A 27,518-nucleotide genomic window follows, 5' to 3' on the forward strand; every position below is an offset into this window, starting at 1 on the left:
TATCTTGGAACTCCGTGCGGTCTTCAATGCTCTCCAGCAGGCACATCGGTTTCTCCAGGGTCACCCGGTGCAGGTCCAGTCGGACAACGCTACCACCGTGGCCTACATAAACAGGCAAGGAGGAACCCGAAGTCGGGCGGCTCTCGTAGAGGTCTCTCGGATCCTGGTTTGGGACGAGCGCAATCTTCCGGCCATATCAGCGGTCTTTATCCCGGGAGTGCTAAATTTGGAGGCGGATTTTCTAAATCGCCAGGACGTTCATCCGGGGGAATGGTCCCTGCACCCGGACGTTTTTCAACTGCTGGTGGACAGGTGGGGTCTTCCAGAGATCGACCTCATGGCGTCCCGGCACAACAACAAGTTGCCGGTGTACGGGTCTCGCACAAGAGACGAAGGGGCGTCTCTGGTGGATGCTCTGTCCGTCCGGTGGACGTTCCGGTTCGCATACCTGTTCCCTCCGGTCTCCCTTCTTCCACGGGTAATCCGGAAATTCAAACAGGAAGGAGGGACGCTCCTGTTGATAGCTCCCGCGTGGCCCAGACGGCACTGGTTCTCAGACCTTCAGGGTCTGTCCGTGGACAGTCCTCTGCGGTTGCCGCTACGACCGGACCTTCTGTCTCAGGGTCCTTGTCTTCACCCGGACCTGACTCGGCTGTCTTTGACGGCGTGGCTGTTGAGACGGCCATGCTGAGGTCCCAGGGGTTTTCCAGCTCTGTGGTGCGTACCATGTTGCGAGCTCGGAAACCGTCTTCCGCGAGGATATACCATCGCGTGTGGCATACGTTCTTCCAGTGGTGTCGGCCGAGAGGTTATGCACCGCGGGAGTTTCGTCTGTCTCGGATTCTCGCCTTCCTACAAGCGGGACTAGATCATGGGCTTCGCCTTGCTTCTTTGAAGGTACAGGTTTCGGCCCTATCTGTCTGGTTTCACCGTAGGATTGCTACAATCCCGGATGTGCGCACCTTTATGCAAGGTGTTCTCCGCATTCAGCCGCCCTTTGTTCCACCTGTGGCGCCTTGGGATTTGGCTGTGGTCCTGAGGGCTCTCCAAGGACCGCCGTTTGAACCACTGAGCTCAGTGGATCTTAAATGGCTATCAGCTAAGACTGTTTTCCTTCTGGCTATTGCTTCGGCCAGACGTGTTTCTGATTTAGGGGCTCTTTCTTGTAGACCCCCTTTCTTGGTTTTTCATGGGAACAGGGCAGTGCTCCGCACTCGGCCCGAGTTTCTTCCCAAAGTTGTTTCCCAGTTTCATGTTAACGAGGAAATCGTTGTTCCGGCCTTTAACTCACCGGGTCTTTCCGTGGGTGAGGCCTCTTTGGATGTTGTGCGGGCCTTAAGGACTTATGTTGACCGCACTTCTTCGTTTAAGAAGTCGGACGCTTTGTTTGTCCTCTATGGCTTCCGTAAAAAGGGTTGGCCTGCTTCAAAGCAAACTTTGGCAGCCTGGATCCGTATGGCTATTTCTGAGGCTTATCTTCATGAAGGCCTGCCGTCATGTGAAGGCTCATTCCACTAGGTCTGTTGGTCCTCCTGTGAAGGCTCATTCCACTAGGTCTGTTGGTCCTTCGTAGGCAGCTCGACGTGGTGCCTCTGCAGTCCAGATCTGCAAGGCTGCTACGTGGTCTTCTGTCCATACCTTCGTGAGGTTTTACAGGTTTGACACCTTCGCCTCTCAGGATGCTTCCTTCGGACGGCGGATTCTCCTTTCTGCACAGGAGCATCCCCACCCTTAAAAGATACTGCTTTGGGACATCCCCAAGGTATCCTGTGGATACCCTATGGACCCTGAAGTAAAAAATATGAGATATGGTAAGAACTTACCCTTGTTATCTCTATTTCTACGAAGTCCATAGGGTTCCACAGGATTCCCGCCCTGTCGCAGCTGTGCTGCAGATGGGCTTTGCTCTGGTCACCGGTTTTCCGTCTCCCTCTGGTGAGAATGTGATTCTTGTATGTGTCCAGATCTTTTTTCTCTCTCTTCCTTCTCCTCCTCCGGCCTATAGCTTGATAACTAACTGAGGTGCCTTGGCTCGGGGGCAGGGTATAGAAGGGGGACCCTACTGCATCCTGGGAGGCTGAAAAGCTTAACTCTATGGTGCCCAGCGACTGACGTCACACCTATACCCCAAGGTATCCTGTGTAACCCTATGGACTTCGTAGAAATAGAGATAACAAGGGTAAGTTCTTACCATATCTCATATTATATAGTATCCAAATATTTCTATGGGCTTGCAGTCACTGAATGCTTTAGCTCAGTAAATCTATACGTATTTGTCAATATTATTCAGGCTTTTGTGTTGTTGTTATTTTATCAGCCTATAATAAAGCCAGTGGCAGAGCCAAGAAGTCAAATGAAAAAAGCTGGAAGTAGAGAGGTCCTCCGAGAGCCCAGTCCACCTCCATCATTTAAACCGGATCCACCAAAGGTATATACATCTAAGAGTACCTAATAATTTACAGTGAATAATGTGCCTCTTCTTCAGTATGATCCACTTACTACTTCACTTATACCACTTTTTTCTGCAAGTCATTAATTTTCCAAGTTGAATGGTTTAACACTCAGGTGCTGATGCAGAGTGAGACCTTTGCTAGTATGTCTAGCGTAAAATTGCTCTGTACATGCTCAGAAAATAGACCCATGCTTATGCGCCCATGCACATTTGCACAAATCTGACACTTATGCCTGTTTGTGCCTTTAAAAGTGGTATGGGGGAGGGAAGGGGTAACATATTCCAAGTACATCAGGGCTGTGTATGCATAGTTGCAAATGGGTGCAAGCCATTGGAGAGATGTATGCACTCCTATCAGAGCCATATTATTTGCAGGTGCAAATTCAGGTTTTTGGTCACCAGCTCTAGCCAGCTGCTTGTGATTAGCTGACACTAACAGCTGCTTCCTTTGTTGCTCTTGCATATCTGATTTTTTTATATGCATGTCTTAGTATTTTTTTTTTCATGGACACTACATAAAGGGTATGATGTATCAAACCTTCAAGAGATGGATAATACCAACCATGCCACTTCTAACTGCCATTTTATAGGATGTGTATGAAATATGACAGCTATAAACTGATTTGTTGATACTTTGAAACAATCGCACTAGCCCCCACAGAAGGCAAAATAATGCAGATTGTCCCCACATGAAAATACAATTACACTGTCCCCCACAGAAAACAAAATAATCCATATTGACCCCCTACCTGTCTTTGGCAGAGAAAGGAGCCTCGAAAGTGGGTACAGCAGCCTGTCACACTCACTGCTCAGCAGCAGTGAGGAGCACTCTGTGGGTGGGACGGCGATGCGTCGTGCGTGACCTATGATGTCAAGCCCGCCGCATTTCCATTGGTCACAGCTTGGGAAGTTATGAGATCAACCGTGGGCATCTCCATCAGCACTTCTCTGGCGGCACACTTTGGAACTACTCGTGGCACACTAGTGTTCCATGGCACAGCAGTTGAAAATCGCTGATCTAGCTTATTAACTTCAGTCTCTGCAAATGTGGCCAGTAATTTTTCCAAAAACCGCTCAGAATTTAGTTTTTTTTTTTAATGACTTAATTAGGTCAAGAACATCATTTTAAAACTTATCTAACACAATTTTATTACTTTTTTTTTTTTTTTACACACCATATACCATAAAAATTAAAATTTCTACATTAGGGTCCATAGGGTATCCACAGGGTACCTTGGGGTATAGGCGATGACGTCAGACATCGGGCACCACAGAGTTACATTTTCAGCCTCCCTGGATGCACTGCGGTACCTCTCCTAAACCCCGCCCCCGAGCCAAAGGCCACTCAGTTTTGTTGTTGCCTGGCTCAGAGTCGGATCACCTCAACACTTGTAAGTCAGTGTACAAATATAAATATATTTTGTTTTTTTAACTCTGAAACCTCAAATGTTTTGTTTTTGGCCTTCTGCTCTACGGGAGGTTTCTGTCCTCCCTGAGCTCACCTTAGGACACCTGCGTTACGGATTGACAGGTGAACCGCCCCAGTCAAACTACCCACCTGCCACTGTTATTGGCCCTGAAGTTTCTTCAAAAGCAGCTGTGGCTGCACATTTGAGTTGTACAGCATGGACAGTCAGTACTGACGTCCATGCTGTCACTCCTACACCCCGCCGGACCAGAACGCCAGTACTGATCCGGGGATGCTGGTAGGTATCTGGGGTCACAGCTAGCGGAGACCCTGGATGCCTGGACTGTGGCCGGATCCAAGGGGGACAGGTAAGCGGCGGGGTCCCGCGGAGGGCACCCGCTGAGCAACACAGTCCTAAGTCCCTAGGCAGGGGACTCCCTGGCGACTGGCTGCAGCGTGGACCCAGGTATTAACCTGCGCTTCCACTATACCGCAGGGACAGCGGGCCGCAGCTGAGCGGCAAAGTCTGGCGTCCTGGGGGTTAATTGCATGCCAGGGGAGTGCGCCTTCCCTGTATACAGCCGGCGCCTCCCCTGCTGCACACAGCCACTCCATTGCGGTCTGTTGCCTGTGTGTGCGGTCCTCCCCCGGGCCCTTCTCTTTGCTCCTCGGCGGCCATCTTTAGATGGCAAGCGCTGCTGGACGCTGAAAGACGGCGGCATCGTGGTCCGGGTCCCCCAGCATACCTCTCTTTCGTGTAAGGTCGGTGTATGCAGCGCTGTTTCCTACTAGGCTCTGGTCTGTGTAGTTGATCTCAGCGCTGTTAGTGTAGGGCATTGTTTCTGCATTGTATGTGACTTACTGCTAGCGCTGCTGCCTGTACATTCACTTCTGACTGTCAGCCATTTCACTATCCCTATTCTTTCTCTGCTAAAGCCTTTGCGGTGCGGTGATACAGGGTGTTTATTACCTCACAGTAAAAAGTATTGTTTTTCTGTGTGGGGAGTCACATACACTGTCACTCATCATGTCTGAGAGTGATTTTCCTCTCCTGCTAAAATGTACTAATTGTAATGTATCATTTGCGGAGGGAGATGGGAATGCTGAGGGAATGTGTAGGGCCTGCTATGTGATATCACGCCCTATCTCAGTGACTATGCCTGTGCAGGAACCGCTCCAGGCTTGTTTTGCTAAGGCACTTACAGCCCTTGTGGGCCAGTTAACGCCTCCCCCTGCATTCCCCCTGATGGGGTTAACGCAGCAATCGGTTTCATCACACATTCAGGGGTTCCCAAGGCAGTTAATGATGCCCCAGTGTCTCCCGCTGTCACCCCCCCAGGCCCCTCAGGAGCCTGCTTGGGTTAACTCATTGTCCAGTTCGGTACAGCACCTGACAGACGTATTGCAAGGGGAATCCTCCTTGCGACCACCTAAGCGGTCGTTAGTTTCTCAGACGCCTCAGTATGATGAGGATGATGTGTCGTCTGATGACGGGGAGATTTTTGACTATTCGGACTAGGAGCTCCCTTGTACTAAGGAGGCGGAGTCCAAGTCTAAAGTATATATACCTGGCCTTATATGGGCAGTTCGTACAGCCTTGGTTATTGAGGATGAGGATCCCCCCGCGACTAAATCCAAATACGCCTTCTTTAAGGATGTTAAGGGTGATGCCACTGTTTTTCCTCTATCTGGTCAGTTAGTGGATCATTTAGAGGAGGCGCGGACAAATCCGGGTAAGCGGTACCAGCCTCAAAAATGTTTGGCCTTTGCATACCCCTTTGCGGATAATTATTTCTCTAAATGGGAAACACCTCCACAGGTAGATTCGCATGTCACACGCCTAGTGAAGAGTGCTACATTGCCCATGCCCTTCATGTCCTCCTTAAAGGATGCTAAGGATTGCAAGGTTGAAATATGCCTAAAATCCATTTATTCCCTTGCTGGGGGGGCATCCAGACAGTCTATGGCTGTGTCCTGGGTGGCCAGAGCCATGGAGCGCTGGGCTGATAGCTTGGAGGCATCTCTGGACTCTGACTCATCACCTGAGCAGGCGGAGTTAGTGGGCAATCTCAGAGACTCAGCCACGTACATTAACGAGGCAGCCTTGGATATAGGTCTCCTCATGTCCAGAATCTCCTCGGCAGCAGTGGCTCATCGCACGCTATGGTTGCGCTCTGGGAAAGCCGACGCAGATTCCAAAAAGGGATTGGAATGCTTGCCCTTTCATGGACAGGTCCTGTTTGGCCCTGATCTGGACAAAATTGTGGCCACTCTGGCCGCAGCTAAGTCTGCGTGTCTGCCATCGGCTACAGTTCCATCAGGGTCTGGTACTTCGTCCTTTCGGCCCTATAGGGCACAGGGTAAAGTCCAGAGTGCAGTCCTTTCCTAGGCAGACAGGGGCCAAGAAATCTGCCAAGCCAAAGAAGCAGGCTTGGAGTACAAGACGTCCTACTCCGAAGTTGGACGATAAGCCTTCAGCCTGACGGGACGGGCCTCCCCTTGGGGGACCCAAAGTGGGAGGCCAGCTTCTTCAGTTCACCCAGTGCTGGTCTCTCACAACCGTGGACACTTGGGTAAGAGAAGTGGTCTCTCAGGGGTACGCCCTCTCCTTCCGGCGGAGGTCTCCCAGACGGTTTTCCGCCATGGGCCTTCAGTCGGATCAAGACAAGGCCCTGGAATTCCGGAAGGTGATCCACTCTATCCTCCAGGCTGGAGTTATAGTGCCAGTTCCGTGGTCCCAGAGGGGATCTGGGTATTACTCCAATCTCTTTCTGGTATGGAAACCCAATGGGTCTTACAGGCACATCCTCAACCTCAAATCACTCAACAAGTTCTTGAGGGTTCCTCGGTTCAGGATGGAGACCCTGCGTTCCATCATTTTGGCGATGGAGCCTGGGGATTTCATGGTGTCGCTAGATATTCAGGATGCTTACTTGCATATCCCCATTGTCTCAGCGCACCAACGTTTCCTCAGGTTTGCAGTGGTCGACAAACACTTCCAATTGCAGGCACTGCCCTTTGGTCTGGCCACGGCGCCTCGAGTATTTACCCAAGTTATGGCAGCCCACCTGGGGATGCAGGGGGTCCGCTTGTTGTCCTATCTGGACGACCTCCTGTTGTTGGCAGGGTCTCCAGAGGTACTTCAGTGCCATCTGCAACTGACAATCTCTGTGTTACAGAATCACGGCTGGCTGATAAATTGGAAGAAGTCCTCCCTGGTTCCCTCACAGAGGATGATCCATCTCGGAGCCCTGTTAGACTCCCAACATCAGAGGATCTTTGTGACAGAGGAAAAGATCTCTGCATTACAGGCAAAAGTATGCAGTTGCCTGCACAGTCGCCGGGTGTCTATTCACTCGGCGATAAGGTTACTGGGTTCCATGGTATCGATGTTCAACATGGTGGAGTATGCCCAGTTTCACTCCAGACCTCTGCAGAAGTTGATCCTCTCCAGATGGAATGGGTTGCCCCACCGGATAAAGACACAGACACTGGTGCTGTCACTGGAGGTACGTCTGTCGTTTGCCTGGTGGCTGCAGACTACTCACCTGAACAGGGGGCACCCCTTTTGGATTGCAGACTGGGTCCTTCTGATGACGGACGCCAGTCTTCGAGGTTGGGAAGCAGTGTCGGGTCCACACTTCTTCCAGGGAAGGTGGACGCCAGCAGAATCTGCGCTTCCAATCAACATCTTGGAACTAAGGGCAGTATTCAAAGCTCTCCAACAAGCAAGACATGTCCTCCACGGAAAGCCCGTCTAGGTGCAGTTGGACAATGCCACCACGGTGGCTTACATAAACCGCCAAGGAGGAACCCGCAGTCAGGCGGCCCTGACAGAGGTGTCCCGCATTCTAGTGTGGGCGGAAGGCAATCTCGCTGCCATCTCGGCAGTGTTCATAGCAGGAGTCCTCAACTGGGAAGCAGACTTTTTCAGCCGTCAAGACGTGCATCCAGGAGAGTGGTCTCTTCACCAGGAGGTGTTTCAGCTACTGGTGAACAAGTGGGGCTTTCCAGAGATAGACATCATGGCCTCCCGACACAACAACAAGCTTCCTGTGTACGGGTCAAGAACAAGAGACACACAGAGGCTCTTCTTTTAGACGCTCTGTCGGTCCGGTGGACCTTCCAGTTTGCGTACCTCTTCCCTCCATTCTCCCTTCTTCCTCGAGTGATTCGCAAATTCAAGCAAGAAGGTGGCACGCTCCTGCTCATAGCTCCAGTGTGGCCCAGACGGCACTGGTACTCAGATCTCAGGAGCCTATCCATAGACGCTCCGATGCGGTTGCCTCTACGTCCGGACCTGTTGTCTCAAGGTCCTTGCCATCACCCGGACCTGGGCCGTCTGTCGGCGTGGCTGTTGAGACTGCCCTCTTGAGGTCCAGGGGTTTTTCCAGCTCTGTTGTTAGCACCATGCTCAGAGCTCGGAAGCCGGCTTCTGCAAGAATTTACCACCAAGTGTGGCATACTTTCTTTGAATGGTGTGGACCTAGAGGCTATGATCCTCAGATATTTAGAATATCCAGGATTTTGGCTTTCCTACAAGCGGGCTTAGATCACTGTCTTCGCCTTGCTTCACTGAAGATGCAGGTTTTCGCCCTCTCAGTGTGGTTTCAGCGTAGGATTGCTACACTTCCTGATGTCCACACTTTTATGCAAGGTATACTTCGCATACAGCCTCCCTTTGTTCCATCTGTGGCCTGGCTGTGGTCCTTAGGGCTCTCCAAGGACCACCATTTGAACCACTGGGCTCAGTGGATTTAAAATGGCTCACAGCTAAGACTGTGCTTCTTCTGGCCATTGCCTCGGCCAGAAGGGTGTCAGATTTGGGAGCTCTTTCATGTTGCCCCCATTTCTAATTTTTCATAGGGACAGGGTGTCCCGCTGGCGGCCCGGATACATAGCAGCGGCGGCTACCAGAGTTGCGGCTGCTGCTGCTTCTATACAGTGTTCATGGAAGTGCACCAGGAGGGGGGTGCCGCCGATGCCCCATCACTGTGGCCAGCAGTGATCGGGACACAAAGGAGGGGGAGCCACAGATGTAGAGGGACCAGTTGGTCTCTCTGAGATAGACGGGTGCTGGAAGTTAACTTCCAGCAAGCCGCCCACTGGGCGTTTCTGACTGGTTGTATCAGATACGACCATGTCAGGGAAAGCCCTGTCTGGTATTATTATTATTATTATTATTATCCTTTATATGGCGCCACAAGTGTTCCGCAGCGCCTTACATAGTACATAGAACTAATTGGTGAACAAGAAACAAGTAACTTACAGTACATTACAGTGTAGGACAAGGACACGACTTATATACATTGCTGAAATAGTGATTAAAGCTGCTGGGAGTTGGCAGTCCTGTGTTAGGTGCCCTAATGGGGAGTAGAGAGTAGAAGAAAATGTAAAGAGAAGCACATGAGGAAAGAGGTCCCTGCTCATAAGAGCTAACATTCTAAGGGGAGGGGCAGACAGGCGTGACGCAAGGGGAAGATAAAAAATTAAAGAGCATGAGGTGGGTTAGGATGAGAGCTGGAAGGCCTTGATGAAGTAGTGGGTCTTGAGAGGCCGTTTGAAGATTTGTAGAGAGGTGGAGAGTCTGATAGGGAGAGGGAGAGCATTCCAAAGGTAGGGAGCAGCACGGGCAAAATCTCGGATACGGGAGTGGGAGGAAGTAATCAGTTGGCAAGAGAGGCGGCATGCATTAGTTGAGCGATGTGGACGGGCGGGAGTGTGAAGGGAGAGAAGGTCAGAAATGTACGCGGGAGAGGATTTGGTGAGGGCTTTGTAGGCGAATGTAAGAACCTTGAATTGGCATCTGAAGGGGAAGGGGAGCCAGTGTAGGGCTTGAAGGAGAGGGGAAGCAGATGTAGAACGTCTGGAGAGGAAGATGAGCCGAGCAACAGCATTGAGAACCGATTGTAGTGGAGAGAGGTGAGAGACTGGGACGCCAGCTAGGAGAAGGTTACAGTAGTCCAATCTGGATATGACCAGTGAGTGGATGAGGGTTTTAGTGGCATCCTGGGTGAGGAAGGGTCTAATCCTGGAGATATTTTGTAGGTGAAAACGGCAGGACTGCGAGAGGTGCTGAATGTGCGGTTTAAAGGAGATGGAGGAGTCTAGGATAACTCCAAGACAGCACACTTTGGGGCTAGAGGAGATAGTTGTGCCATCAATAGATAATGAAATTGTGGAAAGTGATGTAGTGGAAGAGGGTGGGAAGATGATCAGCTCAGTCTTAGACATGTTAAGTTTAAGAAAGCGCTGGGACATCCACGAAGAGACAGCAGAGAGACAGTTGGAGATACGGGTAAGGAGCGAGGGGGAGAGTGAGGGGGTCGAAAGGTAAATTTGAGTATCATCTGCATATGATACTGGAGGTCAAAGGAGTTAATGAGTTCACCTAAAGAGGATGTATATAGGGAGAAAAGGAGAGGTCGAAGAACAGAATCTTGGGGAACTCCTACTGTTAGTGGAAGTGGAGGGGAAGAGGAGTCATGAGAGGACACAGCGAAGGAACGATCAGAGAGGTAGGAGGAGAGCCAGGAGAGGGCAGTGCCACGTAAACCGAGAGAGTAAAGGATTTGCAGGAGAAGAGGGTGGTCTACAGTGTCAAATGCAGCAGAGAGGTCAAGGAGAATGAGCAGAGAGTAGTGGCCCTTTGGATTTGGCAGCAAGGAGGTCGTTGCTGACTTTCGTGAGGGCAGTTTCAGTGGAGTGGAGAGATTAGAAGCCAGATTGAAATGAGTCAAGGAGGGAATGGGAGTAAAGAATGGTGGTAAGGCGGTTGTAGACAATACGCTCAAGGAGTTTAGAAGCAAAAGGGATAAGAGAGATGGGTCGATAGTTGGAAAGTATGTTAGGATCAAGGGTAGGTGATAAGACCGTGCCAGGCAAGTGGTTTATTGTCTCTGTCCCCCCAGGAATGCTCACATCTACACTAGACGTTCTTCTTTGGGCAAGGTTCCACAGGGTTTAACCACCTACATACATTATACCCATATATACAAACAAAAAGTTGAATTCTAGCACAATACACTGTGTCAACACAATCCCACTCCTTAATTCCTGCCCAATCAGGTAAAACAACAATACATACAATAATTAAAGGAGAAGATCAAAGGCAATACAGACACATAAGACAATACAATATAATAAAACTGATTTTTTTTTTGTTTTTTCAAACCAAATAGTCCAGAATATTATAATTGTAGTATTCCAGAGGCTGTCAAAAACCTAAAAAAATTTGAAGTATTACTTATTTCAGAATAAATAAATCCCTCTTGTGTTCTAGAAAGGTAAATGTAGGGGTGGTACTCCTTATGGTCAAAGATGGACACCAAAAAAGGAAAGTATCTCACCACCACTATTGCTATATCTATAAATGAGCGTACCGAAAACTCACTTCAGGAGTATGTGGCAGATATACGTAGAGGTTTCTTTTCCTTATATATACTTCACCATATAAAACCCAAAGTGATTAAGTTGTAGAGCGTACCCAACTCACATAAACATTGGTTGGGATCCACACATAACGGTTTCTTTAAACTTGATAGAATTTGTAATGTATCTCACACGAGCATTCATTAAAAGGCAATATTTTATTCCAACCGAAAATAGTATATGATTTATATAAAAAAGCCAATAAGCACAATCAGGAAGATCTCAATATAGATGTTCACAACAGAGACCAAAGTCAATTACAAGTTGAAAAAAATGGAGAAATATGCAATATATTACCCTGCAGGTAAAAAGGTCCGGACTTGAACTTGCATTAGAATTACTGCATACCTCCAAGTAAAGTCCAGGACTCTGTGATTGTTCTATGGATGCCAACAAATCTCAACACCAACGCCTTTTCAATCCTCAATGGATCTTTATCAAAGTGTGATAAAGATCCATTGAGGATTGAAACAGCGTTGGTACTGCTCTTTGGCACAGTGCTGAACCCTGGACCGATCAAGACTGACAGGCCTGCACTGTGGCTGCTGGTGTCGCTGAGGGCAGGGAGGGACTGGGATTTCCTCTCTCAGACAGGACAGTATTCTGTGGGGGGCTGGTGCAATTTAATGTATGTTTTTTATTTAATTTATTATGTGAGGGACAATGTTTTGTTTTGTCCTGTGGGAAGACATTTTGTTTGGGATTTTTGCTGCGAAGGTCAGTGTGAGTGTGTGTGTATGTATATATATATAATATATATATATGTGTGTGTGTGTATGTATATGTGTGTGTGTGTGTATGTATATATATATATATGTATGTGTGTGTGTGTGTGTGTGGTGAATTGCAGCCAATTTCACATCGGCCACTTCATGTTCACATTTTTGTGAATGGAAAGAATTTAAATTTCTTAAATGCTGTATGTGACAGTAATTATTCAAAAACAGTTTGCATGTGTTGTTTACAGGTCAAAGTAGAAGGCAAGGAGGAGCTCTATGACTCTCCCTATAGCTATGATGCTAAACGAAACAGCTCCAGTGTAGCTAGCAGTGAAACGTCAGGAGGATCCAGCAGGGCCGTGCCTCCACCCACGGCTGCTAAACCTGTGCTTGGTGCAAAGCCCATATTGAAACCTCCGGTTATTGTTACTACTTCTGTGGTAATAGACGATGATGGACTGGCCAAAAATGAATCAAATGCTCCAAAGTCTGTTTTGGGAAAAGTAAAAATATTTGAGAAAATGGACCACAGTGCGAGACAGCAAAGGATACAGGAGCTACATGAGGCACAAAATGCACGGGTAAGGAATGTCTATGACTAGAAGTTTATTTCTGTATAATGGTAAGCTCCTGTGTTCTAACTGCAGAGGGGAAATAAATTAGCAAAAAGCTGAAACTATACAACCTACAGATATGCACAGCTATATCCTTGCCACTGGCATGGCAAAATGCGCCACATATTGGGCAAGACGCGCAACCGCGTACACCCGCATACGAGCACTGCCCGCGTACGTCCGCACACGCGCACTGTGTACACGCCTCCATAGGAATGCATGGTGCGATCACAGTGCGCGACATACCGTAACGTATGCAGACACGGGGAATCGCATGGCACGATGCGTGCTTGCGTTTGTGGCACAATCAGCCTCACTGTAACTGGGCACATTTGTATTGTTTAAATCTGTTTTAAGCATACATCCACTAAGGTCAAAGATTAAATCTGCCACCCAGCACCATGGGGCTTAGCCTATGCCACCATCTCTTTGTGGTCATTTCCCATAGGCCCTCATATACTGTAACAAACACTTTGAAAAAGTTGACAAAATGACCACATTTATTTATTTATTATTTTGTTATTAAATTTTTGGATAATTTAGGTTAGTTAAACAGGGTGTATAGTAAGGTGGAGGTCAGAATTCAATTCATATTAGGGACTTTGTCCAGGAATGATGATGTTTGTCCATGCAAGATGACGTTTTGCCTCTTTCTGAGTTCCGTTTTTTTGGAGGGAAAAATCCGAACTAGGCGTGCAAACTCGAACCTATCCGAGCCTGCACATCCCTAATTTAATATATTTCAATATATGGGACAATCTCTCCTTTTAATAATTTTTTTTACTTCTTAACTAATCTCACCAGAGATATTGCGGTTGTCTATTTTTTCAGCCCAATCACAGAACTTCTTTGGATGCATAACTGATGAGATAACTTATCAGAATGCAGGGGCGCTACAGCCATGGCCAAAAGTATTGGTTTTCACAAAGTTTGCTGCTTCAATGGTTTTAGACCTTTACTGAAGTAAAATTGCAAGCATTTCATAAGTGTCAAAGGTTTTTATTGACAATTACATAAAGTTTATGCAGAGAGTCAATATTTGCAGTGTTGACCCTTCTTTTTCAAGACCTCTGCAATCCACCCTGGTATGCTGTCAATCAACTTCTGGGCCACATACTGACTGATGGCCGCCCATTCTTGCCTAATCAATGCTTGGAGTTTGTCAGAATTTGTGGGTTTTTGTTTGTCCACCCACCTTTTGAGGATTGACCAAAAGTTCTCAATGGGATTAAGGTCTGGGGAGTTTCCTGGCCATGGACTAAAAATTTTGATATTTTGTTCCTCGAGCCACTTAGTTATAACTTTTGTCTTATGGCAAGGTGCTCCATCATGCTGGAAAAGGCATTGCTCATCACCAAACTGTTCTTGGATGGTTGGGAGAAGTTGCTCATGGAGGATGTTTTGGTACCATTCTTTATTCATGGCTGTGTTCAGAATTGTGAGTGAGCCCACTCCCTTGGCTGATAAGCAATCCCACACATGAATGGTCTCAGGATGCTTTACTGTTGGCATGACACAGGACTGATGGTAGCACTTACCTTTCCTTCTCCAGACAAGCATTTTTCCAGATGCCCCAAACAATCTGAAAGATGATTCATCAGAGAAAATAACTTTACCCCAGTTCTCAGCAGTCCAATCCCTGTACCTTTTGCTGAATATCAGTCTGTCCCTGATGTTTATCCTGGAGAGAAGTGGATTCTGTGCTGCTGTTCTTGACACCAGGCCATCCTCCAAATGTCTTTGCCTCACTGTGTGTGAAGATGCACTCACATCTGCCTGCTGCCATTCCTGAGCAAGCTCTACATTGGTGATGCCCTGATACCACAGCTGAATACATTTTAGGAGACTGTCCTGGCGCTCGCTGGGGGTTCTTGGGCTCCCTGAAGCCGCCTTCACAACTATTGAACCTCTCTCCTTGAAGTTCTTGATGATCCGATAAATAGTTGATTTAGGTGCAATCTGACTAGCAGCAATATCCTTGTCTGTGAAGCCCATTTTGTGCAAAGCAATAATGACTGCACGTGTTTCCTTGCAGGTAACTATGGTTAACAGAGGAAGAACAATGATTTCAAGCTCACCCTCCTTTTACAGCTTCCAGTCTGTTATTTTAACTCAATCAGCATGACAGAGTGGTCTCCAACCTTGTCTTAGTCAACACTCTCATCTGTGTTAACGAGAGAATCATTGACATAATGTCAGCTGGTCCTTTTGTGGCAGGGCTGAAATGCAGTGTAAAATTTGTTTTTGGGATTAAGGGCGTGATTCAGAGTTGGGAATAGAGAGAGAGCTCTCTGAACTGATCATCTTGGTGAAACCATGCTGCACTGCAGGTGGGGCAGATTTAAAATGTGCAGAGTGATTTACAGGGGTATTCAATATGGGTGTGATAACATCGTTTTTGCGTTAATATCGGAGGTATGACATCATTATCGCAGGTTTTACTTTTACACCGTATTCAATTTCAAAGACTTATCACAGTTTTGAAAAGTCTTTGATAAAAAACGGGGATAACTTTTCACCATTGAATAGGTGTCGAAAAAAAGTGCAGAATTGGGGTTTAGGGGTGCAGGCTTAAAAAAAAATAGCCTGCACCCCTGGGAATGACATTTAAAAAAGAACTGTGTAAAAAAAAAAGTTTTAAAAAAAAAATAGGGACACCCCAAAAAATGAATTTAAAAATTGGGGTGAAAAAAAAAAAATGGGGAAAAATTGTTTAACAATAGGGAAATAGGTTCAGGGCTATTCTGCAAGTATGCGGCAGATGTTTTCTAGAATAGAATTATAGCGGCAGGTGCACAAATGCAGAATTTTTAAAAAATTACTTTTGGGACTTAAAAATATGCTGGTACCCATTTTCATGTACCCCAAATTTGATGATACCACTTAAAAATGAAAAAAATAACCTAAGTGCTCTTCTGCATCACTTATTCAATGTCGGGAAAAAAACACCTGCTGCGGCTATTTAAATCCCCGACTTTCAATTAAAGGCTAAAACGGGGGTACCCATAGTGATCCCCCATGTTTTTACAACTTTAGGGGGGTCTTTCAATTATTTTAAAGAAAAATTCGTAACTTTACGCAAATCCAACTTCGGAGTTTCCCGTTTTCGTAATTTTATATTGAATACGGGGATAAGCGGGAGCGTCAGTGAAGTTAACGTTTCATATTGAATACCCCTCTTAGATTTGGGAGGGAGGTGTCCAAACTGACATCTAAATTGTAGAGTTAATAAAGCTGTGCAGTGTTTGTGGGCTACATGTAAAAGCAGCCAGTATTTACCCTACAAGCAAAAAAAAAAAAAAAAATCTGTATTCACACACCTTGCATTGCAACATGGTTTGTCCAGGTACACAGTTAAGTGCTATCTCTCTCTCTATTTCCAACTCTGAATCAGGCCCTAAGTTCATTGTCATGGCAAAGAGAGACTTTGCAGTTAATAGTAATTCATCTGATCACTCTTCATGACATTCTGGAGTATATGCAAATTGCCATCATAAAAACTGAAGCAGCAGACTTTGTGAACACCAATATTTGTGTCATTCTCAAAACTTTTGGCCATGGATGTATGTTTGTATGTTGTCTAATGATTACATATATATGTCAAAGCAGTGACAGGATGTTCAGCTTTGTCCCATAAAATGGCATACAATGTACTTTGATATTATTAATTAGGGCCCCAAACAGTGAATGTTTTCCAGGTCTCCTCACAGAATCACAAGTGAAATAATTAGCTCCACCTGTGTTTCTTTTAAAATGTGTCAGTGGGTAATGACTACACCTGTACACCTGCTGGGTGACCTGGAAAACGTGAATTGTGTGGGGACCTGAGGACCGAGTTTGAGGACCTCTGAGTTAGGGTGATTGTTCTGGGTAACTGATATGCCAATTTGGTATAAAATAGCTGCGTTTGTAGTCAGTTTAACCTGCTCATGTCCAATTGTTTTTCTGCAGCTGTTAATGTGACAATGACAGCTCAAAAGTCAGGAACCATGTAATTTGGTTCATGTCACTTTAATAACAAACAACACAGTAGGTGTCTGCGCTGATGTCAATACATAAAACACATGTCTGGATAAACATATCATAAAAATTTATTTATACATATATTAAGAATATATAAATGAACTGCAGTTCAGTACTACAATTAGATATACACACATAAAAAGAAAAAAACAAACAAATATATCTGAATACTGTCAATGTACAATATAGAAAAAAATGACTAAATATGTTGTTGCATCCAAGTCGACATACCAATATTGCACTGTGACCGTACATAGGACATCTGATTAAATGAAGCTGGAAATTAGGCAATTATCTATATTCCCAGCATCCGTTATCACCTGTAATGCATAGTGAGTGATTCTGATACTAGATGAAAAACGTGTCCAAAAACAGAACCTGCTAGCACATAGAAGGGATGTATTAAACGGATGAATAAATCCTATGATAAAATGAAAATTGATAAGGTTGCAGACTCTGGAGCCAGAGATACTCCTAACAACCTCAAATTGAATCCTTAATCCCACTAGTTTGTAGGCTGGAACGAGCTCCCCAAATCCTTACCCTGTCAGGGTTTCCCAAAATGGTAGTGCAGCCAATATGTGTGGCTAGGTCGCGCCGCTGCGGCAGCTCCCGACCAGACTGTAAGGCAGGGTGGCGCCACTCTGGCGGCTCCCGACTGACCTGAGAGGCTAGGTCGCGCTGCTCCGGTGGCTTTAGTCATTTTTTTCTATATTGTACATTGACAGTATTCAGATATATTTGTTTGTTTTTTTCTTTTGATGTGTGTATATCTAATTGTATTATTGAACTGCAGTTCATTTATATATTCTTAATATATGTATAAATAAATTTTTATGATATATTTATCCAGACATGTGTTTTATGTATTGACATCAGCGCAGACACCTACTGTGTTGTTTATTTAATTTTTGTGTGAGGTAATTCTGCAGGAATTCCTCTGGTGTCAGCTGCAGGTGTTTATACTAGATAGTATCTGAACAAAAAGCGCTCCATACTTTCTTTTATACACTTTAATAACAAAGATTGTATTCATGGGGAATTATTTGATGACATCATCAGGAAATAAATAGCACAGTAAGATTGGCCCATATTGGATCTGCCCTGCCACTGAAACTATTAGAGCCAATGTTTACTTATCTGGAAGCTGCTATTTTATTTAAGTAGCATTCAATTGGAGCCTATCCTTACTGTTTTGTTTTATTTTTTAATTGTAAAATGTATTAGCAGTTTTGAAAATACAATCAACTTTGGCTATGGTACAATAATCAATTAATAACAAAGATACAACAAATTAAAACAAATAAACAGAACCACCATAAAAAAGATATAATAATGATAAAGGGGGTGAACGAGGGGGAAGAAGGAAAAGGGGGAATTATCCAGGGATAATTGAGCTATTGAAACACACCTTGGGTTGTAAAAAGTCAGACATAATAAAATATTATTGAAGAAAAAGAGAACAATAATAACCAAACACAACCAGTAGTACATCGCTAACTAAATCAGATACCACAGGTCATTACTAAGATACAATTGTTACAGTGGAGCTTGGTAATGGCCTCAATGTGGAATAGTACTCAAACCACAACCTCCATTTAATCAAGGGAGAAGTAGTGGAAGTGAAATATAGGATTCCCATATAATAACTCTTTTGGACATATTATACAATCTCAGAGAGAGCTATGGGGATTCGGATTTTTCTAGTAATGGGCAATGGCCGATATAGTGACAATAAGGATGTGAACTGTTACGTATATGCAGTATGGTTGGAGAGAGGTGGGATAATGGTTGGAATAAAGCCATTTCAGGGAAGAGTCATCCCTGTAATTTGAGAAATGAGGCTAAAGACTTCTACTCAGAATGACCGGAGATTTGGGCATGACCAAAAATATGGGGAAGAGGACCATTCTCACCACAATTCCTCCAACATAGCCGTGAAGTATCAGGCCAAAATATATGTATACGTGCAGGAGCGAGATATATACTTTGTATAAGTTTAACAAACCTTTCCGAATGATTAATGCATTTAGACTTTTTAAATACATTCTGAAATATCTTTTTCCACTATACGTCTGATAGACTTATTATTTGGTTTAAAAAAAATAAAATAGTTTAAAAAAATGAATATGAAGTTGTTGTTTTTTTTAAAGTAATTTTAAGTAAGTTATAACAGGTTAAGCAACAAATAAACAGAAACCCTCAGAATGGAAATTAAATTTTTTTCAAAATGGTGCTTTCACATTCCCAATTCTCATCGTAACTAGATGTTTCATGCCTTGTATGTGACACTCTTACACTTGTTACTCTTGTCAAAATGTGGCCATCCACCGAGTTGGATACGCAATCCCGGTAGTCAGAAACATGACAGTTTAAACCCGACGCTTGGAGGCATGTGTTCAAACCCTACCCCATTATTCCCGCAGCCTAACCCTAACCGTCCCCATCCTCCCACAGCCTGACCCTAACCTTCCCCCTGGTGCCTAACGCTAAACCTAACCCTAATGCTCACCAATTGCAGCCATAGGGATTCTGACTGCTGTTGGCATTCTGGCACTGGGATTCTGTCCGCCAGTATTGTCTGCAGTGGGATGGTGACTGCATCCCCATCTACCAGATCACCTCAAATTATGGCCGACCCCAAAATGTATATCTTACTGATCACAAAAAAGGATATTTATTTAGACTACCAGGAAATTATTTACTTTAAATTTAGATAACTGAAGGCTTGATTCAGAATGAAATGATAGTCTGTTAAGTAGAACAGTGACACACTTTGATAGCTAGAACCATAAGAACATTTGACCGACACCTGCTGCTACGTTCTTCTGCAGCTTTGTCCATTCTCTCCTTTTGCACCATTCTTTCTTTGTTTATTTTTCTATTTGTCTTTAAATACTTTACATTTACTCCTGTCAGTTGTGCCCCTATAATTCCCTCTATTTTGCCTTCTCAGGCACCCCTCTCTTTTAGCTTTTTTTCTCTGTGCACCAATCAAATAAAAACATGTACTGTATATAATACAAGCTGTCTTTTTTTTTTTTTAAGTTGGAGTTGGCACAGAAACTTCCTGATATTTATGCCGTGCCTATAAAACCACAGAAACATGAACCGAATCGATCACAGCCAGCAAGGTATGACATTTCTCTTTTTATTTTCCTACAAAATAAAATTAAAAAACAAAATATTAATTGTGGTAAGTTGTTTTTTTTTTTTTTTACTTCTGATTGAGCGTTTTATATCAGGCTTCACCTATGTAGTTCTCCAATGTCTGTTTATATGGCAACAAAGACATGAAGTGGAAGTCCAACATGTAATACTTCAGCCACCCAAAAAAGTGGAAAGAATTTAAAGACATGGTTTCATTATAGAGTTTGTTCACTTTCATTTCTTTTTCTGCAGTGTGTAGACATAGATGGTAGGTCATGATTTAACGCAAGGTGGCAGAACACTCGAAAATAACTGACTTATTTTGTCCCCTATAACAGCTCATGCACACTAGGTCCAGTTATTGTATTTTATTATTTATATTTTATGTTGCTTGAGGGACAGACTTATATATTCTCTGGAACATTTACCTGCTCCCTCACTTTCTTTGGCCTCAGCTGCAAATCAAATTGACCAACTACAGATGTGCCCAGCTAGTTTGTTGCTCATAGCGCGCCATTTAGGCCTCCTGTGTCGTGCCATGGAACGTTACCTGATGGCAGTACTGTGGTATTCTACAATGAAAGTTAAGCCATGGCATGTGGGATGTTGAGAGAAATGCTTTCAGTTGTGTAGAGTTCTTTAAAATAACTGAACTTCAGTTGCTCTGTCATTATGTAATGCTTAGTGTGCGTCTTCTGGTCAATGTTAGCTAATATACGGCTGCTTTATTGGGACTCGGTACAGTAATATGCATCTACTGTAGGGTCACTTTTGGGGATAGGTAATTTGCAGAACAGTAATAGAGATGTGTCCACATACATCTATCCTCCGTGCGCTACAAGTTGCTCGACACATGGCCCAGGAGTGCTGTGTGACTTGGTAGCGCCGAGCGTCTTTTATGCGTCTTTTATCCCTAAAATGCCTCTTATTAGCACAAACCGCTTCTGTTGATTAAAATGATATGCAGCATGCCTATGGTCTGTGAGCCAGTACGGGTGTATCTGCAAGCAAATCACTAGGTTAAAGTGTTATAGTCGCTATTAGTGTAACATAAAGTTTCGCGTGCAGATACACCCGAACTGGCTCACAGAATATAGGCATGCTGCATATCATTTTAATCAGCAGAAGCTGCTTGTGCCATCAATTTGATTCGCTGTATGATTCAGATGCATTTGAAGGTAAAAAGTTGCATAAAAGACGCTCGTGCTACTGAGTCACGCCATGCCATAACAGAATTCACACACACCACCAAGTGATTTATTTTTAATCTAGTAATGAATCTAGCAATGAAGATTGAAAAGAAGAAGAGAAAAAAAAAAAACTCCCCTTCCATGATTCGAACCCCAGACCTCAAGATGCAAGGCGCAGACCTTACCCACTAGCCTACACACTCTAGCCAGGTTGAGAGTTGCACCTGTCGTGAATGTGATGTGAAGTGTGCAAATTAAAGCAGGCAATGTGTACAATGTCAATAGCGGGCTCAGCATGCGGCAGCATTGAATAGAAGCAAATGGTGGTGGGGGTGGTGGTGAGCCATACAATGAGCTCGATGGAGTTGAATAGTAATTGTGTGATGGTGGGGGGAGGTGGTGAAGGAACTTGGGTGGCCATACACAGAGAGGAAGGGAGAAGGGAAGTGCAAAGTAGTGTATTTTAAAAGTATTGAACCTGACATGATCTCTCTCTATGAAAAACTTGCCCCCTGTTAAGTGTACATTACAATGTGTGCTGTATAGCAGAAATGCCAAGTGATGGGATGTCGATAGAAATGTTTTTACCCTAAAATGCATCTTATTAGCACAATCAGCTTCTGCTGATTAAAATGATATGCAGCATGCCTATGTTCTGTAAGCCAGTACGGGTGTATCTGCAAGCCAATCACTACGTTAAAGTGTTATAGTCGCTATTAGTGTAACTTATGCTGCATATCATTTTAATCTGCAGAAGCTGCTTGTGCTATCAATTCGATTCGCTGTATGATTCAGATGCATTTGAAGGTAAAAAGTTACATTATATATATATCTTGTCCTGATGAAGGGGTGAAAGGCCCCGAAACGTTGATTGTTTAATACACTCGTCTTTTACACCAGCCTGTGAGTGCCGCCTGTTTGTTCATTTCTAAAATATATATATATATGTGTATATGTGTGTGTGTGTATATATATATATATATATATATATATATATATATATATATGTATATGTATATGTGTGGTTTTTTTTTTAACAGTACAGGACTCACACACATACTGTACTGTTATTATTTAATACTTTATTACACATTCTTCTACAGCCCTGATTCTATGACCAAAATGCTATACTATAGTGTACCCAATCACAGCTTCTGTCAGTCAATCATCGGGCAGTGATACAGAAAATGCTTTGGAACTCTGACGCATGTGCTGTGTACTTTAGGAAAAGTGACACCTGGTGGACAAAAAGTTTTATGACAGGATGACTTTTTTCCAGTGCTACGCTACGTTACGTTAAGAAACATTGTGTGGCGCGACTCAAGGCTTCTGTGTGGCGGGAGATGCATGGCACGCTACTTGGCTGTATGGAGCAGCAAACTAGCTGGGCACATCTGTATAATGAGAAAGGAAGCTGTACACCTCTGCTGTAAATGCCAGACTACAGTCTCAGTCAACACCTGCAATCACTGGTAACCTTCAGATATTGCTTAATCTGAAGCGAGTCCTATCCCTCACACAGTTTATGGATTTAATTTTCTGCCTACAAATATAATGAACATGTGGAGGGCCCAAATACCTTTCTGGAACCTGCTTGGGGAATATTTCTCATTGAGTCTGTCATATACCTTTCGAGATGGGTTCTGGTCCTGCAGGCTGCTCCCTACCTGAGGTGCAAACTTCTTTAGTCCAATTAGTTCCCTACAGGGAATAGCTTGGACCAATGTTTTGTGGGCTGCAAGACAATCTATCCATTTCCAAAAAAATCCTAATAGTTCCTGCCTGCGCATTGTTGATTCAGGGCTTGGCAATTAAAATTCAAGATGCTCAGCAGCGGTTATTAAGAGCATAACCTTCCTGAAGATTTTGTGTCTTATTCAGATGTTGCCAGTAGGCTTATTTAGAAAAAGATTTGACTATCTTCTCTAAATTGTTTGCGAAATTTCTTTGGTGTGGTAAAAACTCACGTATAGCGCTCAAAAAGTTGAGACTTCCCCCGAAGTCATGGAGGGCCGGGTATCCCTGATCTGGTGGTCTTCTGGAAGGCTGTCTTTTTATGTACAGTATATTCTTGACTGGATTCAAAATGCTGGCTCATACACTAACATTGATTTGGAACTTGAATTATTTGCTCCTCTCTCACCTAGTGCTTTGTTGCAAGTCAAACGAGCGTTATTACCATCTGGTTTCCTTGATAATTGTCTTTTTAGAGATAATTATGCTGCATGGCTTTCTGTGAATAAATACTTTCACAGAAATCCCCTTAGTTCTCCTTATATCAATAATTTGGGGCAATTTCTCTTTCCCTGCCAGCCTAAATAGCATGCATTTTAAAATATGGAAGTCGAAAGGTGTCATTGCTGTTAAAGATGACCCAGGAGGCCGTATATTTTCTTTTCAGGGCCTGCGTGAAAAATATGATTTGCCAAATTCCCAGTTTAATATGTACCTCCAGGTTCGTCATTTTGCCTCGACGCTCCCTCTTCCAACCCTCTCTACCGAAGATAAGGATGCTTTATCTACCCTTCTGCAGCATGTAACTTTCCACTCATTTAGAATCAAGCTACTCACGGTTGCTTTACTTCAACCTCGCTCCTCTTCTATTTGGTCCAAATGTACAGTGAGCTGGCAGGCGGCTATACCTTCTATTGAAACCTTTGATCCCATCTTAACATATTTAGATTCCACACGTTTATCCTCGGCCCTTCTTCAGGAAGTGCACATGAAGGTGGTTCATCGAGCTTATATTGCTCAAGGCCAGAGGTGTCACATGGTCCAATGGGAATGTGGTAAAATTCGCAAATTCTGGGGTAAAATTCTCCATGTTCTCCCTTTATCTATGGATCCTCTAGCCATGCTCTGTTCTTATTTTGATAATAGGGCTCTGGGCCTCATAAGTGAAATATTATCTCACTCCTGATGACTATAGTCACTGTGGCTAAAAAGCCTTTCTACTTAATTTGGATATCGATGATCCCTCCAATGTTGTCCACTTTTAAATGGTTGTTTATGCAACCATTTAAAAGTGAGAAAGCGGTCTTACGTTTCATAGGAAATGGGATTTTTTTTATTATCCAGTTAAATTTCCAGTCTAAGTGCTTTGATAACACAACATGGTACTTATATACATAACACCCCTTAACTGACTCTGTTTGTGATAATTTGTGTGTTACAGTAGTTCACATCACCTTTTTTTCCCCTCCCCCTTCCTCCCTCCACTCCCTTAAATTGTGATGTTTTTTTAATGTTATTTGTGTCATGGCACTTGTACTTCTTGGACTTTTGATTTTGTTTTAATTCATTTCATGGGTGCACATGTTTGTTAAATTTACATATCGTCATCTATTCTTTGTGACTTACGGTTTTCCATCCCAATGTCTTTGCTATTAGCATTGTATTGCTCTCTTGTATATGACACTTTTTGTATATCAATGGAATTCCTCTATGTTGACTTTTTGCACTTTTATTGAAAAACAATAAAAACAGATCAAAAAATGAGTCCAGATGCTCAACAATACAGTGAAGGCTTATTTTAACCTTTAGTGGGTAATTCCCTCTGGTGTTACATATAAATTTTAAGATGTTTTTACATGGAGCAAGCAATGTTTCTCTAGGGAACCTGGCTATGAAAGTACTATGGGACCTCACCTGAGATGAGGTTTTGTCCAGCCACTTTTCTGAGTTGGCAGCTCTCTCCTATCGCTGTCTATAACTTCTATGAAAACAGGATGGCCATTTCTGCAATTCTGTTTTTCATATTGAAGATGGTCTCCATTTTCCACATAAATCAAGATTTGGTTATGCTGTCCTTGTGACCTCACCCTTAGAGCTACAAGGAGGCATGGTGATGTCTTCTGAGATACCCGTCCAGGAATCAATAGTTTGGTGGTCTCTCTGTTCTTCTCTTTCTTGTCGTGATGAGATGGATTTAAATTCAGGAGGTGCAAGTGGAACAGAGAGTGCTTATATGGAAAGACGTTGGTTCCCTTCAGTGAAATGACAATGAAAGCCTCTTTTATGATTGCATCTATTAAAATTACAGAACTGATATCCTAGCTTTATAATAATAATGGCATTCATTGCCTTTTGATATATACAATACTATATATAAGCACCGGAAAGAATTAACCTTCTTAATCCAATCCATATACTCTGAAATATATATATATATATTCTATAAAAATGGTAACAGAACATTAGCTTTTGTGTATATTCTTAAAACAAATGAAGGAAAAGATTAGATAACACTGATTTAGTTAAAACACAAATTAATTACCTCTGGTTGCATCCAGAAAGGAAAGGGTCCTGCACAACCCTTTAAAAATATTAAAATATTAATTCTAGATAGGCAGGGATGGATGAATTGGGATGAGTTTCCTTTAGTACATAGAAGGGGAAATGAATACATAGGCCCCTATATCACACTAGTAGCACCCACACACACAAAATATATTAATACTTCACACATAATAATAATAATACTGGTATGATCATACAGGCACATTATATTAACTACTTGCCTGGCACGGTCGTATCAGATATGACCACACCAGGCTGGGCTTTCCCTGACATGGTTGTATCTGATATGACCAGTCAGAAGTGCCCACTAGGCGGCTGTGGGAAGCTAATCTTCCAGCAGCCGCCTACATCAGAGGGACCTGCCAATCCCTCCTCAACTGTGCCTGCCTCTCCAGCTTGTCCCGATCACTGCTGGCCACAGTGATCGGGCACGCCGCGGCACCCCCCTCCCGGTGCGGCTGCAAGTGCAGCCATGTGTTCCATATGCTGTGTCCCGATCACTGTGGCCAGCAGTGATCGGGCAACCTGCGTGACCGTCCTCACTGCAGTAGCCGCAGCACGCGCTAGCCGCGGCTGCTGCTCTCCACCCGTGTAGCCGGCGCCGCATCTTTTCCCAGTGTGGCTGCCCATTGTTCCTGGTACCCTCCTTCCGGCATTGTGGCGGCTGTGCTGCTTTGTCTCCGGTCCCCCCTCTCCTCAAGGTGCCTGCTCTGGTGTTCCCGGACCCTCCTCTCGGCGTCCCAGCCACCCCTTTCACCTGAGCGGCTGATCCTGTGTCCCTGGCCAGTCCCCCCCTCCTTCCGGCATTGTGGCATCTGTGCTGCTTTGTCCCCAGTCCCCCTCTCCTCAAGGCGCCTGCGCTGGTGTTCCCAGACCCTCCTCCAACCCTCTCTTCCCGGCGCTGCGGCGCCTCGGCTACCCCTCTCATTTGGGCGACTGATCCTGTTTCTCTGGCCGTCCCCCGCACCCGCTCCTCCCGGCGCTTTGTCTGCCGTACTGCTTTGTCCCCAATCCCCCCTCTCCTCGAGGTGCTTGCTCTTGTGTCCACAGACCCTCCCCCAACCCCCTGCAACCAGTGATGCGGTGGCCACTGCTGCTTCATCCCCGGCCCCCCCTGTCCTCGAGGCGGCTGCTCCTGTGTCCCTGGCTCCTCCCCCAATCCCCTTCCTGCGTTTCGGCGGCTGCTGCTGCTTCGTCCCCGGCCCCCCCTTTCCATCAGACAGCTGGTCCTGTGTCCCTGGACCTTCCCCCAACCCCGTCCTTCTTGCGCTGCGGTGGCCTGGCTGATCCAGGTTGCATCCACGGCCCTCCCCCTGGCGCGGCTGCAGCTGTGTGTGACAATTGTCTATAGCCGGCAACATCCATACGCCCTCCCTCCTATTCAAGCTCCGGGCAGTATTTTGTGATATATATAGATAGATATATATTTGTGTGTGTGTGTGTGTGTATATAATATATATATCTATATATATATATGTGTGTGTGTGTGTGTGTGTGTATATATATATATCTATGTGTATATATATCTACAGTGTGTGTGTGTGTGTGTGTGTATATATATATATATATATATATATATATATATAACCATCGATAGTTTATATCGATGGTTGAGCCCATTGGCCACCGATTGTACTACAGTATTGCTATTTTTATGGTATACGGTGTTTAAAAAATATTTTCTTTTATAAAATCATGCTGGAAAAGTTTTAAAAAGATGTTCTTAACCTAATTCAATCTTAAAAAAACAAACGACAATTTTTGAAGCGATTTTTGGAAAAATAATTTGTCAGTTAAGTGGTTAAGACCACCTCCACACATTATATTCATGCCATAACATTCACATTATATTATCACCATCAAGCACACACATGCATATATATCATATTAATAGTAATACACACATATTATACTAAACATGACACACTCACATTATATTAATGTCTCACACACACAATATTAATGCGCAATATTCGGGGCAGCTTAGTTGAACCAGAGTTCATATTGCTTTAGCAAATATGCGTATTTATGCATTGTATGTGACTGTATGCTAGCTGCTGTGTGTACACTGCCTATGTTTTCAAAACTGTCGGGTACATCCATCACTGTGTTTCTCCTCATCCCTCTGAAGGTGTGTGGGGTGTTTCATTGAAAACAAAGTTACGTTGCATTTATGCTGTATACCTTATGCCATTTGTACATTGTCATGTCTGAAGGTAAAGGTGAGGATGA

General features: G+C 44.3%; 1 protein-coding gene across 3 annotated transcripts in view; it reads left to right on the forward strand.

Annotated features, from left to right (window-relative positions):
- Positions 1 to 27,518, forward strand: part of TJP2 (tight junction protein 2) — a 217,085-nt gene that overhangs the window by 168,272 nt on the left and 21,295 nt on the right. For all 3 annotated transcript variants that reach the window (XM_088476614.1, XM_088476612.1, XM_088476613.1), the window contains 3 exons: positions 2,318 to 2,428; positions 12,259 to 12,591; positions 19,696 to 19,781. In XM_088476614.1, coding sequence (XP_088332740.1) covers positions 2,318 to 2,428; positions 12,259 to 12,591; positions 19,696 to 19,781 — 530 coding nt within the window. The remainder of the gene's footprint in view (positions 1 to 2,317; positions 2,429 to 12,258; positions 12,592 to 19,695; positions 19,782 to 27,518) is intronic.

This window comes from Taudactylus pleione, unplaced genomic scaffold, assembly GCF_031769625.1.
Source record: "Taudactylus pleione unplaced genomic scaffold, aTauple2 ptg000190l, whole genome shotgun sequence".
NCBI lineage: Eukaryota > Metazoa > Chordata > Amphibia > Anura > Myobatrachidae > Taudactylus > Taudactylus pleione.